The following is a 20,604-nucleotide window of genomic DNA, read 5'->3' as shown; positions in this document are numbered from 1 at the left end:
ATTGGCATAGCACCACCACCACTAACCCCTTACCCCCCACACCACTCTTTCTCCCCCATCTGGACTGTTTTCTCCTGGAATGAGGGAAAGGGAGGGTTTGAATGAGATGAAAGTAGGAGGCAGAACTGGTATTGCTGGAGCGGTTGGTCAAAAGGTGATGAAGTGCCTTGAGCAAGTGAAGAGGCAGCACAGAGGCCATGCAGGGCTCGTGGTGTGAGGGAATTGGATGAGTCAGGACAAGTGAGGGAAGATGTTTCAAGCAGTAGTGAGAATGTACAGCATCTGCCTTGGAGGGAAGATGGTACAGTGGCAGAGATTGAGTGACTGTGAGGTAGTAGAGTAAAAGGTGGTGGCACTTATCCTGGCAGAGTGGAGAAGACCTTTTTCCAGCAGTGTTGGGTGTTCCTTCCAGCCAGATGGCTGAGATTGCACTGACCTGGGTGGTAACCTAAGCCTTAGGCTGGCAGGCCTTAGTGACTTGCCTTACTCTGCCGGTCTTAGAGACGGAGAACTCCCACCCTTGCATCAGTAGGAGCTCCAAGCGACCATCCACAAAGTGGGCACAAAATTCCCTTGTCTGCCATGCCAGGGCAAATGTCACCAAATGCTTGACCGGGTAAACAAAGACCTTTTAAAATTGGCACTGATACCATGGTAGTGCTGATCACTTTCAGCTACAATGAGGGAGAATCAGATTAGTGTCAGATGAGAGAGAGAAACCATCGGAGTGGTGCTCCGAAAGCTCGTGTGTTTCCAATTAAACCTGTTGGACTATATATAACCTGGTGTTGTGGGATTTTTTAACTAAAAAAAAGGTAAGACTCAGCCCATAGTTTCTCCTCTAACTTAGTGTTCAGGTGAGCTTAACTTATTATTGCATTAGATAACCAGCACTACTCTTCAAATATGCCCTGCCAATCACTTGACCTTTGTCAGGTTTCTGGAACCTTCCATAAAACATTCTCATGCCTTTCCATTCACTAATACTTTAGGCTAGTGCCAGAGTCCACTGTTCAAAATACAGAAATTTAAGGGACTGATAACACGCTGATATCTTTTTGCAAGTCGCACAAGGAATGGCAGTCCCTCTTCAGCTGTCACACTTTGATGGACAATGACATCTGTTTTCCAAAAATAAATCCACTAGCTGCAAGCAACTCATTTCTCAAAGGGGTGCAGAGATTACACGTGTGACATTGGAGGTTTAATACAATACCTGCCAAAAATTTCCCTTTTTTCTTTGAAACGAGTTGCAACTCTTTGTCGGAAGTTAAAGGAATATCTGGTAGTTTGTCTGAATTAACCAAGGGGTCATGTTTCACCAGGTGGGTGTTCCCACAGCCTTCATCCACCAACCACCCCCACTCTCTGCACCAATTTTTAGGTTGGTACAGGCTGGATGATCCAGACCATTTATAGAGCTCACTTTCGTCTGTCTGAATGTGTCAAGATTAGCTGAAGATTAGTGGCCAAGGTTAAAGCTCGTAGTGCTGGGCTCTCGCTCATTCCCTCAATGACAGTGGGTGATATGGATAAAGTAGAAATCTTCGACACGGATGGCAAGGGAAGAGGGTTGAAGGCCAAGCAAGACCTTCTGACTGGGGATGTGGTCTTTGCTGAGCCAGCATATGCTGCAGTTGTGTTTGACAAGTAAGTCAGTCTGTCTATCTGTTGTAGAACACAAGCCTTCTTATGTTGCCCCATAATGCAAACTTTGGAATCAAAGTCAAATGTTGAACAGGAGTTTTTATTTTAAATTTTATTTTAATATAACATCACTTCTTCAATCGTTCTTTCATTATTGACTGTTGAATTGATTGAGTTCCCTGCCTTGATTGACTGAATTCTGTAAGGAGTGTTGTCCTGAAACTGGGGTCTTTAGTCCCACTGGATACTGCAGTCTTCGTAGGACAATCATGTGGAACCACTTTACAATGCTGTGGGGAGCTACTTGGCTCAGTTCTTGCTGTTTGGAAGTTTTCAGGCTAAATGTATTTCTTTAGGGGGTAAGGTTCAGAACTTAGAGTCATAGAGTCATACAGCAAGGAAACAGACCCTTCGGCCCAACTCATTGGTGCCAACCAGACATTCCAATCTGACCTAATCCCATTTGCCAGCAGTTAAATGTAAACTGCCATTTATTCCATAGAAACCAAACAGGGCTGGTTTTGAAGAGGTTGTTATTAAAATGGGTGAAAATTGACAAGACCTCTTTTTGTTTAGTTGCCATCCCTGGGAAGGTGATGATGAGCATTTCTCTTGAACTATGTAGTCCTTGTGTTGATAACACTTGTTAATTGATGGAAATGCAGGGTTTGAACCTAGTAATGTTCCAGAAATGGTGATAAAGTTCAGATCAGGATGATCCTGATATTGAGTAGAACTTGCAGGTGATGCTGTGCCTACAATTCTGATACTGTTATTCTTGTTGGTGGTGGTCACAGTTATTGACTGGGATATGGTATTGAAATGTGGACAGCAAGAGGTTACTCTGAATCTTGTAGGTCACAGTTATTGCTGTCATAACTTGCTGGGAGACGCATCCAGTAGCAGATGTCCTGATCAAGTGGATTACACACTGCCGGGATGATTTAAAATTTCAAATATCCTGGTCACTTTGTCAACCCAATCCTAGCTGGGCTGTGTATATTGTGAGGAATATTGAATGAGTGGGAGGTGAGTCATTTGTCAGAGTAAAGGAGTTTTTGTGCCCGTCTTGTTGCTTTGACTTAGCATTGTTGACAAAAAGATTTAGAATCACAGATTCGTGGAATTCATGAAGGAGGCTTTTAGTCATATCTAATTTAAATCTCTACAAAAACAAGTCACCTATTTCCATTCCTCTGTCTTTTCCCTGATAGAATCATAAAATGGATGATGGTGGAATATTTATATGTTAAAAACACAGGGAGAAATGCAAGAAATTACAAAGTGGTTACCCAGTCTCCAATGACTTCACAATGTGAAGGAGACCGCATTGTCAGCAGGGAGTACAGAAGGCTAGATTTGAAAGAAAAGCTAAAGTAAACTGCTGCCTCACCTGTAAGATGTGTTTGGGACCCTGAACAGTGAGAAGGAAGAAATAAAAGTTCAAATGTCACACTTTCTGTCATTGCATGGGAAGGTGGGACGGGTTTGTTCTCAGCAGAGCTGACTTATTCTCTACCATTCACACCTGCTTTGTATCCACATCACTCCTTTGTTACCATTAGAACTCACTTTGTCTGTTGCTCCAGGTGTTCTCATGATCTGTTCCTCTCGCTCCTGCCCCCCCCCCCCCTTTGTCAACAGCATAAAAAGCGTCGTTTCCAGCTCTCTTCTATTCTGAGGAAGAGTCATTGGATTGAAATGTTTCTCTCTCCAGAGACGCTGCCAGACCTACTGAGTTCCTCTGCCACTTCTGTTTTTATTTCTGATCCCCAACATCCATGTTAATTTAGTCCCAAGTAACTCAATAATGGGTTGCATCAGGAGTGTCCCTCCCAGGGGGAAAGCAGAAATGTTTTTTGGAATGTCCTGAAGGGACAAAATATTCTGGGTGACTCTTAAAATACCCTGTTTTGTGATTAACTTGAGATGGTGCATTTAGGAAGACACAAACTGCATCAAGTGACTTTGTTGGGGATGTGCAGAAGTCAAATCACCAGAGACAGAATGTAAACTTCAAAACAACCTATTTGTCCCACCCTTCCTAGTAGCAGAGTCTGCAGAACAAACATGGGAGTTCTCAACCATTTTAGAACCAATCGAGCCAGAGTTGAAGCAAGTCATTTACATCCCTGAGGCACTGCTTAAGGTGAAGGAACAGTTGGTAACACTCGTTCAACAGAATCTTAAGGTTCTAGGCTTAAGTCTACTTCTCAGACGAGAGCTCCAAACCTGACACACATACATAGGAAAAGGTGGAGACCATTCAGCCTTTCAAGCCTGTTTCACCATTCGATAAGATCATGGCTGATTTGTGCCTAACAGCATATACCTGCCTTGTACCCATATCCCTTGAAACCCTTGATTAATAAAAATGTATCTATTTCAGATTTAGGTTTAACAATTAAATTAGTATCACCCACGATTTGAGGAAGAGAGTTCCAAACCTCCACTGAATGTCCTGACTCTAATTCTTTGACTATGCCCCTGGTTCTAGAATCTTCAACTGCTGGAAATAGTTTATCTCTATCTACCTTATCTTTTCCTGTTAATATCCTGAACACCTTGATTTGATCACCCCTTAGTCTTCTAAATTCTAGAGAAAAATGGCCCAGTTTGTCTAATGTCTCCTCATAACTTAACCCCTCGGTCTCATCCTTGCAAAGCTGTGTTGAGCTCCCCCCCCAGGGTCAAATCATCCTTCCTAAGGCCTGGTGGCCTCATCTGCTCATAGTGGTCTAAGTGGGGTCTAACTAAGGTTTTGTATTACTGCAGCATAATATCTGCATCCTAATCCTCCAGCCCTTTAGATATGAAGGCCAACATTCTGTTAACCATCGTGATTATTTTCTGAACCATCACATTTTAAAGAACAATTCACCTGAACCCCAAATCTTGACGGACTGTATTTAATTTAGTGCCTTCTAAAAAACACCCAGATCCATCAGTCCAAAACAGATAATTTTACATTTGCTGATATTAAAATCCATCTGTTACAGCTTTGCCCATTCACCTAATCTATCAATAACCTGTTGCAATTTTATGCTGCTGTCAACACTCTGAGCAATGTTGCCCCATTTTGTGTTGTCAGCAAATTTACATGTTTGACTTTTTATGTCATTATCTGAGTCATTAATGAATATTATGAATGATCAAAGCCCCAACACGGATCCCCGTGGAACAGCAGAACTTACATCTGGTCAGAGTGACTACTTAACGTTATTCCAACTCTCTCTTTTCAGTCACTCAACCAATTTCCTATCCATGTCAGTAATTGTCCCTTAATTCTGTGGGCTCTCACCTTAGCTAACAGTCTGTGGGACTTTGTGTCGGACAGTTGGTGGCACAGACAGAACTGTGCTATGTGATCTGAGGTGCTATTTTTTCAATGTTTTATTAAAGCAAGTCCCCATCTTTCTGCTTAGATGATTGTTAAAGATCCCACAGCACCACTTTGAAGAAGAGCAAGGGTGTTCTACTTGACCAATATCTATCCCTCAAACAACATTACACAAAACGGATTATCTGGGCATGATCACATTGGTGTTTATGCGAGTTTGCTGTGTACAGGTTGGCTGCTGCATTCCATATACTGTAAAAGTGACGACACTTTGAAAGCAAGGCATTGACTCAAAAGCACTTTGGGGTATTTCATGATTTTGGAAAATGCAAGTCCTTTGTTTAATTCCAGAGAATCATGATTGGGAAATGAAATAACTAAAGCAAGGTAGCATCTCAATTTATTTAATAGGAAGACAATCAATTCTATTATACCTCCTGTGTTAAAGGCCTAAAAGTCGGAATTAGTGGTGATTGTTGAAAGAATTCCATTGAGGCTGGTATCCAGCCACCAAGTCACCTGTTGTTTACAGATGGAGAGTCCTTGACATAGATCCAGCTCCTTCAGAGCCAGCTCTCAGAGCAAACAGAACCTCTGACACTCCTGCTCTCATCTGTCAGCCAGGACTCCCTGATTGGTCCAAATTAACAGTCCCAATCAGGGAACTCAGATTGTATACTTTACCTGCCTCATTACAACTACTACAATTGACATCCACAATGTTTCTGCCTTTCTGCAGTGCTAGACTGGGGAAATCCAGGCTGGTCATGTTGTTGCTCACTCTAGAATTTGAAGCAAATAAAAAATTCAGCATAGATTCACCTGAGAAGTTACCTGACAGAAAATGTCAACTGACAAATGCCGTTGACATTGGAACTATTGCCGCAGTGAGAAACCAGCAACTGCATTGTGCTCACTGACAGGGGATATTTTGCAATTTCCAACAGTAAATTTTGGCACAGATCTATTTACAAACAAAACTTGTAATAGCAGAAAATAAGGTCTGTAGGCAGCAAGCATATGTTCAAGAATTAAAACTAAGAAAGATATGGAAGTGAGGCATCTGTGGAATCCATGATTTCTTTGTGAGATATATAGCAACTTAGAAAAATAGAAACTGTTCTAAAAAGCAGTTCAGTTATAAAAAAGCACTTGAAGCACGTCTAACCTATACTCAAGTGGTTGCTCTCTCTCTTTCTCTCTCTCTCTCTCTTTCTCTCTGAGTTGGAAGGTTGTGCGTTCAAATCCACTTCAGAGACTTGATCAATCTATATGTTGATGATTTGTGTGTGTTGCTAAACCACACCGTGTACCATAATTTCACAATGAATTTCACAATGAATTTCACAAAGAGGGCAAGTCTACTTAAGGACTATCCCAGTACGTCAGTGCAATACTGATGGAGTACTGCACAGTTCAAGGTGCTGCCATTGAACGGGACTTAAAGTGCACGTAAAAGATCTGATGTGAGGAACATAACAGTTCTTCTGGTATCCTGACCAACATTTGTCTCTCAACTAATATCACACAGAACAAATTATGTGGTCGCTTATCTCTTAGCTTTTGTAGGTCCTTCCTATGCACGCACTGGAGGTTGCATTAGTTTACCTCAAAAATACAACACTGGCTTTAGCCTCCTTTGAGCTGCCCTTCCTTATATAATTAAGTCAACTGAGATTTAAGGAACAAGTTGAAATTGTTAAGGGTGCAGAGCAGTGTAGATATTGAGAAAATGAATGAAGAGGAAGTTGACATTGACCTTTTGGCAGGGTAAATGTTGTGGACATTAAAAAGGGATATATAAGGGCCAGAAGAAAACTGAGTGTTTTAGGTAGGCAAATGAATAGGAAGCAAGGCAGCCCTGGACCTATAGATGATGTGTTTGGATGACCTGCTCTGAGTTTGGCTCCTGCCTGAAACATCGATTTTCCTGCTCCTCGGATGCTGCCTGACCTGCTGTGCTTTTCCAGCAACACTCTAATCTTCTCTCTAATCTCCAGCATCTGCAGTCCTCACTTTCGCCTGATTGGAATAAACACCACAGTATGTGAGGTCTTTTTGGAATAAAGAAGAAAACTGTCCAGGATAATAAAGATAAATCTACAATTTAAACCATTGAAGATTAACATCTGTGAAAATTACACTTTAGATATTGATTTCACAAAACTATAATCTCTCTTTTTAATTTCAGTCCATTCTGTTTTCTCTGAGGGAACTGTCACTGTACAGACCTATAACCAGGTCTTGCAGTTACTACAGTACACGATGGTGCTCATGATTCTGTTAAATGGCAATAGTTCAAAGCTATAAATACTGTGGGTGCTGGAGATCCAAAATAAAAACAGAGAGTGCTGGAGAAACTCAGCAAGTCTAGCTGCAGCTGTTGAGAGAGAAACAGAGTTAATGCTTGAAGTCTGATAGCATTCTTCTTTGCAGAGATTTCCCCACCAATTTCTCTTTTTATTTGTGGTTCAAAGCTAACTTGGATTAAATGTGTGTTTTAGTTGATCCAAGGCCATTGACAACCAGAGACAGGAGTGAATGTAAGCCAGAATACTGATTAGTTACAGATCTGACTGTCGGAATGGCATTGTTGAATTCACTCACACAACTCCCTGATGCTACGTTATAACAGTGTGGTTGAACAATGTGCCATGATGGGATAGGTGTCACTGGCATGCCAAGCAGTTATCACTCTCAGGAAGATGGTAGTGAGTCACTCTCTTCAACCGCTGCCATCCTTGGTGATGTGGGTATACCCCACTGCGGTGTGAAAGGACTCTAAGGGAGCGAGAGCACCCCCCCCCCCTCCTCCTTCTGCACCAGTGAAACCAAATGTATAAAGTCAATGCTGCCTCCTTCGAAGGCAAGTGCATTTTGGAGGCGGAGATAAAACACAAGGAGAAGAAGTCATGAGCCAGAAACCCACCCTAACCTCAATTGTCTACAGTACTTGGGGCAGAAATCAACCTCAACAGTCAGCAACATAGCCACCAGAACCTTACTGAGCATACCAGGTGATGAAGATGATTACCTTCACCTTGGATGATGGATGGAAAGGGCAGTTAGACAGCGAATTGAATTAATATGACTCAGTGGCAGCGAAGGAATGAAACTATATTTCTGTTTAGGTATCTGTGACTTGGAAGGAAACTTAATCATTACTCTACTGTGCTCACAGTATTGGATAATGCGACAAATAAGAGGCGCTGCATCAAATTCATCAGGCAGATACTAATTGTGATCTCCATTCTATGCTGGATTGGGTGAAGTAATCTAAGGCAATATTTCTGGTCACCACAATTACCCTCAGCACTCTGTGGGCAACCAAAGGAACAGAATAGCCAACAATTATCCAGTGATCCTTTACTCCAAAACGCAATACATGGCAGCATGAAAGGGGAGGATTGAGCTGGGCAGAGATAGCTACAAATGCACCACTGATAGTCACTGTTGGTGCTCACATATGGAGAAGGCACTTGACGGAGATACCAGGGACAGGGGTTTGGGTTACACGACATGCAAAGCCATTCTCCATCCACAGGCTGCGACTTTAGTGAAGGAAGGAGGTGTGGAAGGTGTAAATGAAGGGGTAGTAAAGGACTGTATCACCTAATGCGCTTAACAGATGGCAAAACTGAAGAGTAACATTGCACAAAGAAACATGAAACATTCTTTGCTGAGAATTGATAGCTGATACTTTGACGGAAGGTCAAGATGAAATGTCAACTGAAGTTCATGGAGTTTCTGCCGTCAGGGAATGCCATCATCTCATATAGCTAATTAATAATAATTTACTACTTTTCAAAAATGTATTCATGGGATGAGGGTATCGCTGGCCAGGCCAGCATTTATTGCCCATCCCTAATTTCCCAGATGGCAGTTAAGAGCTAAACACATTGCTGTGGGTCTTGATCATATGTAGGCCAGACCAAGTAAGGAAGGCCGATTTCCTTCCCTCAAGGACATTAGTGAACCAGATGGGTTTTTAATGAGAGCTTAATGGTCACCATTAAGAGATCAGTTTTCATCTCTATGTTTTATTTTTAATGAATTGAATTTATTAATTCAATTTAAATTCCAGAAGCTACCCCTGCAAGGTTTGAATCCATGACCTCAGAACCTCTAACTTTGAGGCAGAGGTTCCAGATTTCAAGTTTAATAACCCCTATTGCTACATGATGGTCATCTCCCTGCTATGCTAACCTGTTAGACTGAAACTCTCCGTATCCCAGATAGCAACCCCATCATTATCTGAAGATCAGGAGGAGAATTCACCCTGGTGTTCTGGCTTGTATACATCCTTTCTATGATTATAATAGTGATGATACATCAAAAATACGCCATTGGCTGTACAACACTTCAGGATATGAGATCTTGAAAGGCGCTACATCAATGAAATCTTTCTGAAATCAACATCACAAAAACAGAAACAAACGATTGCCTTTTTAAGTAGACAGTGCTTCCTTCAAGATGTTGTCACCCTCGTTGATACTCAGGTTTCTGAAAGGGCTTGGCTGAGAGGCTGCTGGGAAATGCAGAATATGAGGAAGCAGTCTCAGGATAATGGGTCAATGACAGGCGGAGAAATTTCTCCACTCAAATTGTTGCCAGTCTTTCAAATACTCAACCCTTTTGGGTTGGGGCTGCTGCATTGTTGAATGTATTTCTGTCTGTAATAGAAGGGAGACAAGGGATATGGGGAGCAGGTGGAAGAAATGGACTTTAGGCAGAGATCACCCATAATCACATCAAATGCTCGATCAGGCTGGAGGGGTCTCTGCTCTTGTACAATTGTGAGCATTGAGCAGAGATGGCTCGGGAATGCTCGGTTGATTTCTGTGCTGCCTGTTACAATGTCATCCATTTATTGTCCTCTTGAAATCGCTTTGGTTGTGGGCAACCAACTCCTGTAAACCATAAGCATTCCACCTTCCCTGCCCCCTGGGGGACATTTCCTTTTCTTTTCAGTCATGGGATGTGAACATCGCGAACGTTTCATGTCCATCCCGAGTTACCCTTGAGAAGGTGGTGGTGAGCTGCCTTCTTAAACCGCTGCAGTCCGTGTGCTATAGATTGACCCACAATGCCACGAGGGAAAGAATTCCAGGAGTTTGACCCAGCATCAGCTAAGGAACAGTGATGTATTTCCAAGTCAGGATGATGAGTGGCTTAAGACCATAGGACCATGAGAAATAGGAACAGGAGTAGAATACTGAGCCCATCAAGCCTGCTCCACCAGTCAATAAGATCATCGCTGATCTGACTTTCCTCATGTCCATGTTCCTATCTTTTCACCATAACCCTCAATTCACTGACTGATTAAGAATATATCTATCACAGCCTTAAATATACACAAGGACTCTGCCCCATATCCTCCTCATCTCACTCTTTAACCGCCTGTTTTTTTGCATCATGTCCACATCCAAGATTCTTCATCAGACCATGTCCAATGAAGCATGAAGGCTGTTGTGTGTCAGCATGAGTGACATTGTCATTCATGGGTTTCACAAAAGCCATATCTGAGACACTGGAGGATGGTTTTGGTGGGGAAGGTTGGTATCTGGTCTCTGGACAGCAGTGGGAGTCCTCGAGTGGCTGTCTTCAACACAGCCATCTTCAGTTTCTTTTTCAGTGACCCTCCCTCTGGTGTCAGACGTGGGAAGGTTCACTCATGAGATACACTGATGGGGGACTTAGCTTAAGGGCAGTACAGTGGCTCAGTGATTAGCTCTGCCACCTCATAGCATTAGGGACCCGGGTTTGATTCCAGTCTCGAATGACAGTCTGTGTGGAGTTTGCATGTTTTCCCAATGTCTTACCTGCAAGAGTTCTGCTGATTTCTTTGGTTCCCTCCCACAGTCCAAAGATGTGCTGATTAGGTGGATTGGCCATGCTAACTTGTCCATAGTGTCCAGGGATGTGCAGGCAAGGTGGATTAGCCATTGGACATGCATATATGTGGGCTTACAGAAATAGGTTAGGGGTCTCAGTCTGGGTGGGATGCTCTTCAGAGGGTCAGTGCAGATTCAATCCACCAAATAGCCTCACTGTAGGGATTCTATGATTCTGAACAATTCTCTGTTCTTTTGTTCTGCCTTCCAAATGAACAGCTTGGTACTTTCCCACATTATGCTCCATGTACTAACTTTTTTGCCAATTTATGTAACCTATGTCTCTCTGTAAACTGTTTGGATCCCTCTTACAACCTGCCTTTCCACCTATTTTTGTGTCATCTGCATCTTCCTTTCTCCGCGTCATCAATTTATGTTGTGAAGCACTGATCCCTGTGGAACTCCACTGGTCACATGTCGCCAAGCTAGAAAATAGCGTTTTTTATCCCCACTCGCTGTTGCCTGCCCATTTGTCAATTCTCTACCCCTGCTAACATACTACCTTCAACACCGTGGGCTCTTAAGAGTTAATCTTTTGTGAGATACTTTATTTAGCATCTTCAGGAAACGCAAATGTACACACCAACTGGTTCCCCTCTATCTACTCTGGTTGAAATTTCCTTGAAAAACTCCAAAGAATTAGTCAGACATAATGTCCCTTTCATGAATCTGTGATGACTCTGCTTGATTAGATTATGATCTTCCAAACATTATGCTATTACCTCCTAAATAATTGATTCAAATTCTTTTCCAATAATAGATATTTAAGCTAATCAGAGTTTAGATCAGAGTGGTGCTGGAAAAGCACAGCAGGTCAGTCAGCATCCGAGGAGCAGGAAAATCGATGTTTCGGGCAAAAGCCCTTCATCAGTATTCCTGCATCTGCAGTCCTCACTTTTGCCTATTTCGGCTAATCAGCGGATAGTTACCTGCTTTCTGCTTCCCTGCCATTTTCAACAGAGGCTTCCCTTTGGCAACAAAAATAGAAATTGCTGGAAGAATTCATCAGGTCTAGCAGCATTTGTGGAGAGGAAGCAGAGTTAATGTTTTGGGTCCAGTGACCATTTTTCAGAACCCTTCAGAAGTGTCACTTAAGAATCCTTTGGTACTTCTTCAGAATTCTTTGAGAATTCTTTGGTACTTGCAACCAATGCACCCACTATCGCTGTAGTCACCCCATTTAGGACCCTTGGATGCAAGACAGCAGGGCCAGGGGACGTATCTGCCTTTTGCTCCATCAGTTTGTCGAATACTACTTCTTCAGTGTTGGTGATGGTACATAATTCCTCTCCTGTATTCTCCAGTATTAATGAAATCTTCAAAGTATCTTCCACTATAGAGACTCATGTAAAATATCCATTTAACCCCTCTGCCCTTTCTTTGTACCCCAAAACTATCTCTCCAGATTCATTTTCTAAGGGGTCTATGTTCACTTTGACCTATCACCTCCTTTTTATATATTTAAAGAAATTCTTATTATTAGCTTTTATATTTCTCACTAGTTTTCCCTCATAGTTTATGTTCTCTGTCTTTATTACCTTTATAGTGGTCCTTTGTAGGATTCTGATTTTATTCCTGCCTTCAGGGCTATCACTAACTTTGGCCTCCTTATATACTTTTTCTTTCAACTTATTTGACAGGGAACATAGTGGTGAGGTGTTCCCATGTATCTGCTGCCCTTGTCCTTCTACATGGTAATGAGCATGCGTTTGGTATGTTTTACCTACCTATCGTTGGTGAATTTCGGCAGTGCACCTTGTAGATAGTGCATACTGCTGCTACTGAGCGTCGGTGGTGGTGGGAGGGGATGCTTGTGAAATAGGTGCCAATCAAGCCGGCTGCCCTGTCCTGGATGGTGTCAAGCTCCCTGAGTGTTGTTGTAGCTGCACCCATCCAGGCAAGTGGGCAATATTCCAACACACTCCTGACCTGCGTCTTGTCGATGGTGGATATGCTTGGGGAGTCAGGAGATGAATTTCACCCCTTTGATCCCTTTAATCCTAAGAATTATGTCTAACTCGTTGTTGGAACATTCAATGTTTGGGCCTCAACTGCTTTCAATGGCAAAGAATTCCACAGGCTCACCTATGAAGAAATTTCTCCTCATATCAGTCCTAAATGGCCAACCCTATATTCTTCGACGGTGGGCCCTGGTTCTGAGCTCCCCATCATCGAGAACATCCTGAATGCTTTCTTTCAGCAATTGTGTACAAGGACATCCAGGTCTCCTTGCAGCTCTCCCTTTTCAAACTATCGGCTTTGGATGACTATCTACCTTCCTATTTTTGCAACCAAAGTAGATGTCCTCACGCTTAGCCACGATATATTACCATGCACTTAACTTGTCTAACTCTGGTTTGGCTCACTAATGTCCTTCAGTGAAGGAAATCTGACAAAGGGTTTGGAGTGATAGTCACCTCCTGACTCTCCAAGCTTGTTTACCATCAACAAGACACAGGTCAAAGTGTGATGGAATACTCCCCACTTGCCTGGATGGGTGCAGCTCCAACAACACTAAGGAGCTTGACACCATCCAGGAGAAATCTGACAACCTGGTCTGGCCTACGTGTGACTTCAGATCTTAATTGCCCTCTGGGTAATTACAGATGGGCAATAAATGCTGGCCCGGCCAGTGATGGCCACATCCTGTGAAAGAATAAAGAAATCACGTTGAAGCATAGACCATAAGACCATAAGACCATAAGACATCGGAGCAGAAGTAAGGCCATTTGGCCCATCGAGTCCACTCTGCCATTCAATCATGGCTGATGGGCATTTCAACTCCACTTACCCGCATTCTCCCGTAGCCCTTAATTCCTTGTGACATCAAGAATTTATCAATTTCTGCCTTGAAGACATTTAGCATCCCAGCCTCCACTGCACTCTGTGGCAATGAATTCCACAGGCCCACCACTCTCTGGCTGAAGAAATGTCTCCGCATTTCTGTTCTGAATTTACCCCCTCTAATTCTAAGGCTGTGTCCATGGGTCCTAGTCTCCTCGCCTAACGGAAACAATTTCCTAGCGTCCACCCTCACAATTCATCATTCCCCCTAACTTTGCGTCATCTGCAATCTTTGTGATTCTATACTTAATTCCCTCATCTTCATCCTTAATATATATCATTAATGTCTCGGGTCCCAGCACTGACCCCTATGATACCCCAATAGCCTGTATGTACTTGGAAATTGACCCATTAATTCTTACTCTATATTTCCTATCTCTCAGCCAGTTCTCTAGCTATGTCAGTACACCTACCCTCAGTCCCATGTGCTTTAATTTTATATGCTAATTTCTATGTGGAGCTTAGTTGAAAGTCTTCTGAAAGTGCAAGTAAACTACATTCACCGGTTCCCCCTTATCGACTCTATTATCTACATCCTTGAAAAATTCCAGGACGGAAATGAACTGCTTCAGTATATGAGGAGCAGCAAATGGTGCTGAACATTGTGCAATCATCAGCCACTAACCTCACATTATGATGAAGCAGCTGAGGATGGTTGGGTTTAGGAGACTACCCTGAGGAACTCTTGCAGAGATGTCCTGAAGCTGAGATGGACCTGCACTGTGTTGTCTACAGCAATGCAACTTTCCTGGAATTTCTAAAATGCAAAGAAAACACTGTCTTTGGTCTCAGGTGACCCATCATCCTCCCAGATGATAAAATAAAGCAAAGGACTGTGGATGCTGGAGATCTGAAACAAAAACACAAATTGCAAATGGAACTCAGCAGGTCTGGCAGCATCTGTAGGAAGAAAGCAGACTTAATGTTTTAACTCCTCATCAGAATTGGTAACAGCTCAGGAAAAAGTGGTAACTATGATGAAGATGAGGTGGAAGGACAGAAGGAAAGCAGAATAAATGATAATGAGAGCTTAGAATATGAGAGAATAGGTTGGCTGGGTTGAAAGCAACCTGTATCATAACAGGACTGGATGTGGGAATTGTTAAAAGCCATGGAATCAGGCTGTAAGGTTATTGGACTGGGTATTCAGTGCTAGAGGCTGCAGGGTCCCCATGTGGAAGATGAGATGCTGCTCTTTAAACTGGCACAGAGGCTTGCTGGAGCATTGCAGAGATGTTGTATGGGAACACGGAGATGTGTTGAAATAGCAGGCAACTGGAAGCTCTGAGTCATTTTGACGCACAGAACCAAGGTGTGTGCAAAGTGGTCACCCAGTCTATAATTTATCTCCCCAGTGCAGGGGAGATCACACTGTCAACAGTCAATACAGAGAACAGCTTGAATGAAACATAACAGCATCTCATTTGCCGATTGGGGCTCAAGTCAATGAGGCAGTATGGAACATAGAACATAGAACAGTGCAGCACAATACAGGCCCTTCAGCCTATGACGTTGTGCCGAGCATTTAGCTTAATCTAAGATCAACCCAACCGACACACCCCTCAATTTACTGCCATCCATGTGCTTGTCCAGCAGTCGCTTAAATGTCCTTAATGTCTCTGACTTTACTACCATCGCTGGCAGGGCATTCCACGTACCCATCAGTATCAACTAATTTGATTCCCTCCACATGATATCAAGAAACAGTTGGAGACACTGGATGCAGCAAAGGCTATGAGCCCTGACAACATTCTGGCAACAGTACTGAAGACATTTGCTCCAGAACTTGCCGCTCCCCTAGCCAAGCCCTTCCAGTATAGTTCCCCTAGCCAAGCCCTTCCAGTATAGCTCCCCTAGCCAATCCCTTCCAGTATAGTTCTCCTAGCCAAGCCCTTCCAGTATAGTTCCCCTAGCCAAGCCCTTCCAGTATAGTTACAACACTGTGAAAAATTGCCCAGGTATGTCTTGTACATAAAAAGCAGGACAAATCCAACACAGCCAATTACTGTCCCATCAGTCTACTCCCAATCATCAGGAAAGTGATGGAAGGTATCATCAACAGCGCTATCAAGCAGCACCTGTTCAGCAGTAACCTGCTCAGTGATGCCCAGTTTGGGTTCCATCAGGGCCACTCAGCTCCTGACCTCATTACAGCCCTGGTTCAAATATGGACAAAAGAGCTGAATTCCAGAGGGGAGGTGAGAGTGACAGCCCATGATATCAAGGTCCCATTTATTGATTATCTCCCTCTTAAAGATACTCAGTGACCTGGCCTCCACAGCCTCTGCAACAATGAGTTCCACAGATTCACTAACCTTTGGCTGAAGAAATTCCCTACTCATCTCAGTCGTAAAAGGTTATCCGTTCACTCTGATGTTGTACACATGGGTCCCAGTCTCTCCTACAAGTGGAAACATCTTCTCTATGCCCACTCTATCCAGACCTCTCAGTATTTAGTAAGTTTTAATCAGACTTCCTCCTCATCCTTCTAAACTCCATCAAATACAGACCCAGAGTCTTCAAATGCTCCTTGTATGGTAAGCCCTCATTTCCAGGATTATTCTAATGAACCTCCTCTGGACTCCCTCCAATGCCAAATCATTGGAGCCCAGAATTGCTCTCAATATTCCAAATGCAATCTGACCAGAGTCTTGTACAACCTCAGCAATACATCTCAACTCTTGTACTCTTGCTGTCTTGAAATGAGCATTAACATTACATTTGTCTTCCTAGCTATCAAGTGTACCTGCACATTAACCTGAAGTGAATCATGGAACTCTCAAGTCCTTTTGTGCTTCAGATTTCCAAAGCCTTCCCCCACTAAAAGTTAGTCTGTCTCTACTCTTCCATCCAAAGTACATAACCTCACACTTCCCACATTATATTCCATGTGTCACTACTTTGCTCACTCTCCTAATCTGTCGCAGCCCTTCTGAAGCCTCCTCACTTCCTCAACCCAACTGTCCTCCACTTATCTTTGTGTCATCTGCAAACTTAGCAACAATGTCTTCAATTCCTTCATCCAGATCATTAATGTATAACATGAATAGTTGTGGTCCCAATACCTTCCCATAGGACCATGGGAGCAGGACTTAGGCCATTCAGCCCATCAAGTCTGCTCCACCATTCAATCATGGCCGATAAGTTTCTCACCTCCCATTCTCCCGCTTTCTCCCCGTAACCCTTGATCCCCTTGACAATCAAGAACCTATCTATCTCCGTCTTAAATGTACTCAATGACCTGGCCTCCACAACTTCTGTGGCAGTGAATTCCATAGATTTACTATTCTCTGGTTGAAGAAGTTTATCCTTATCTCTTTACCCCTGAGGAACTCCACGAGTCACCAATTGCCAACCTGAAAAAGACCCCTATGTACCCACTCTTTGCTTTCTGCCACTTGGCCAATCCTCTGTCCATGTCAGTCTATTGCCCCTAACACCTGGGGCTCTTGTTCATCAGCCACATGTGCAGCACCTTGTCAAAGGCCATCAGGAAATCCAAATAGGTGACGTCCACTGGCTCTCCTTTGTCTAACTTACCTTATCACCTCCTCAAAGAATACTATGAAATTGTTCAGGCATGATCTCCGCTTGATGAAGCCATGCTGATTCAGCCATATTTGCAGTACTCTGCAATCTCATCCTTATTGATGGACTCTAAAATCTTACCAACGACTAAGGTCAACTCACTGGGTTATGGTTTCCAGTCTTCTACCTCTCTCTCTTCTTAAACAAGGATGTTACATTAGCCATTTCTCAAACCTCTGGGACCCTCCCTGACTCCAATGATTCATGAAAGATCACCACCAATGCCCCTACAATCTCCTCAGCTATCTCCTTCTGAACTCTGGGGTGTAGTCCATCTGGCCAAGGTGATTTATCCACCTTCAGACTTTTCAGCTGCCCCAGCATCTTCTCCTTAATGATGGCCACTACAGTCTCTGCCATCTGAATCTCTTGAAGTTCTGATATCCTGCTAGCGTCTTCCACCATGAAAACTGATGCAAAGTATCTATTCAGTTCCTCCGTCATTTCTTTGGTCCCCATTACTACTTCTTCAGCATCATTCTCCAATAGTGCAACATTCACTTTTGTCCCTCACTTACATATATTGGAAAGTGGGCAGCACGGTGGCACAGTGGTTAGCACTGCTGCCTCACAGCGCCAGAGACCCGAGTTCAATTCCCGTCTCAGACTGTGTGGAGTTTGCACGTTCTCCCCATGTCTGCGTGGGTTTGCTCCGGTTTCCTCCCACAGTCCAAAGATGTGCAGGTCAGGTGAATTGGCCATGCTAAATTGCCCGTAGTGTTAGGTAAGGGGTAAATGTAGGGGTATGGGTGGGTTGCGCTTCGGCGGGGCGATGTGGACTTGTTGGTCCGAAGGGCCTGTTTCCATACCGTAAGTAATCTAATCTAATCTAAAACCTCTTGCAATTTTAAAAATTACTCACTGACTTACTTTCATAGTTCATCAGCAACAATTTCTCTACCCCCACCCACCCCATTTATTGCTTTCTTCAGTTCTCTTCTGCTGGCTTTTGAAGATTTCCCAATCTTTGAACTTCAATTAATCTTCACTGCATTGTAAGCTTTTTCTGTTGTTTTTATGCCTCCCATGATTTCCTTAGTTGCCTTATCCTCTCTTTAGTCTCTTTTTTTCCTTCCTTGGGATGAATTCCTGCTGTGAGGTAAAAACAATGACTGCAGATGCTGAAAACCAGATTCTGTATCAGTGGTGCTGGAAGAGCACTGCAGTTCAGGCAGCATCGAGGAGCAGCGAAATCGACGTTTCGGGCAAAAGCCCTTCATCAGGAATATAAAGGGCTTTTGCCCGAAACATCGATTTCGCTGCTCCTTGGATGCTGCCTGAACTGCTGTGCTCTTCCAGCACCATGAATTCCTGCTAGGCCTCCCAAATTATGCCCAGAAACCCTGCCATTCCTGCTCCACCATCTTCCCTGCTCAGCTCCCCTTCCAATCAACTCTGGCCGGCTCCTCCCTCATGTCTTTGTAGTTCCCTTTACTCAATTGTAATATCATTGCATCTGATTCCAGCTTCTCCCACTCAAACTAAGGCTGAATTCTGTCATATCATGGTCACTGCCCCCTAGGAGTTCCCCCACCTTAAGCACCCTCATCAAATCTGCCTCATTATGTATCATCAAATCCGGAATTGCTTGTTCCCTAATGGATTCTACTAGAAGCTGCTCCAAAAATCCATCTTGTCAACTTTCCATAAATTCCTTTCACTACCAATCTGATTTTCCCAGTCTACCTGTATTTTGAAGGCCCCCATGATTCCTGTAATAGTACCTTTTCTCCATCTCCTGATTTATTTCCTTCCCCACATCCTGACTACCACTAGGAGGCCTGAATATTACTCCCACCAGGGTCTTCTCTTACTCTGCAGTTACTCCTCTACCCACACAGATTCTATAACACAGCTTGCTATTGGTTTAATTTCATTTCTTAAAAACAAGGCAGCCCATCCTCATCTGGTGTCATTAAGGGTTGAAGGAGTAAGGCAGATAAATAGAGTTAAAGATTATCAGATCAGCCATGGTCTCTTTGAGCAGACCTGCTGAGTGAGTTTGTCCTGTTCCTTGCTCTTATGGTTTTATGGTCTAGAATTTTAGATTTGTTTGGCCTACCTTTTCCTTTCAGGTGTGTGTAACTTCACTGTGTCCAACTCATCTCCTTCTTTGTTCAGCCAGAGATTTTTTTGTGATTAAGTCATTAATCACAATAATGTTGAAACTCAATGTCATGTTCAGCAACAAGTGATTAATAATTAGGCATTTGGGAGCTCAGGAACAGAGGCAGATCATTTAGCTGTCGAGCTGATTCTACCATTTAATAAAAGAATGATTGATCTGTAACCTGACTCCATATCTCTATCTTTGCCCCAAATCCCTTGATACCTTTGCTCACCAGAGCCTCCAATTTAAAATTAGCAGCATATTTAACATGGACTGCCTTTTCGGGCAGATGGCGGTGTGGTAGTGATGCCCTTGGACCAGTCATCCAGAATGCCAGTTTAATGTTGTAGGGTACACATACAAATGGCAGCTGGTGGAATTTAAATTCAATTCATAAATCTGACCTTGAAAAATAATCTTAGTAATAGTGACCACTACAACGATCCTTAATGGTTGTGAAAATGCATGTAGGCATTGATGTCCTTTCAGGAAGAAAATCTGCTGTCCCTACCTGGTCTGACCTATACAGCGGCATGGTGGCTCAGTGATTAGCACTGCTGCCTCACAGCACCAGGTTCGGTTCCACCCTCGGGTGACTGTCTGTGTGGAGTTTGCACATTCTCCCCGTGTCTGCGTAGGTTTCCTCCAGGTGATCCGGTTTCCTCCCATAGTCCAAAGATGTGCGGGTCAGGTGAATTGGCCATGCTAAATTGCCCATAGTGTTATGTGCATTAGTCAGAGGGAAATGGGCCTGGGTGGGTTACTCTTCGGAGGGTTGGTGTGGACTGGTTGGGCCGAAGGGCCTGTTTCCACACTGTAGGAAATCTAATCATGCTGATTCCCTCAAGGAAAAGCTCTTAGCGACCCATTGAAATGGCCTAATAATCTGTCTGTTCGAAGGCATGATGTCCACATCCTCAAAGAGAAGAAAGGAACAAAGATATGGAAGAGAATTCAAAGCTTCTATCACACTTTGCATCTAAAAGTATTTCCTAACTTCAATTCTGCAATATTTGATTTGGTTTATAATTGACATAAGTGCCTAGATACAGTGAAAAGTTTTGTGGAGTACAGACAGATCATACCATACAAAGTGCATCAGAGTAATAGAACAGATCGAGGAATACAATGTTATGGCAGCAGAGAAGGTGCACAAAGAGTGAAATCAACATTAAAATTTC

At 43.2% G+C, this 20,604-nt stretch overlaps 1 protein-coding gene across 2 annotated transcripts in view; it reads left to right on the top strand.

Moving 5' to 3' along the window:
- The first annotated feature begins 1,476 nt into the window (after positions 1-1,476).
- LOC122552518 (histone-lysine N-methyltransferase Smyd1-like) overlaps positions 1,477-20,604 on the top strand; it is a 68,686-nt gene continuing 49,558 nt past the window's right edge. For both annotated transcript variants that reach the window (XM_043695319.2, XM_043695237.2), the window contains exon 1: positions 1,477-1,650. In XM_043695319.2, the coding sequence (XP_043551254.2) occupies positions 1,514-1,650 (137 nt within the window). In that variant the 5' untranslated portion in view covers positions 1,477-1,513. The remainder of the gene's footprint in view (positions 1,651-20,604) is intronic.

The sequence above is a fragment of the Chiloscyllium plagiosum genome, unplaced genomic scaffold (assembly GCF_037043375.1).
Source record: "Chiloscyllium plagiosum isolate Xiang-an unplaced genomic scaffold, Cpla_swu_hap1 HiC_scaffold_1, whole genome shotgun sequence".
Taxonomy (NCBI): domain Eukaryota; kingdom Metazoa; phylum Chordata; class Chondrichthyes; order Orectolobiformes; family Hemiscylliidae; genus Chiloscyllium; species Chiloscyllium plagiosum.
This window is presented reverse-complemented; position numbering and strand designations above follow the sequence as displayed.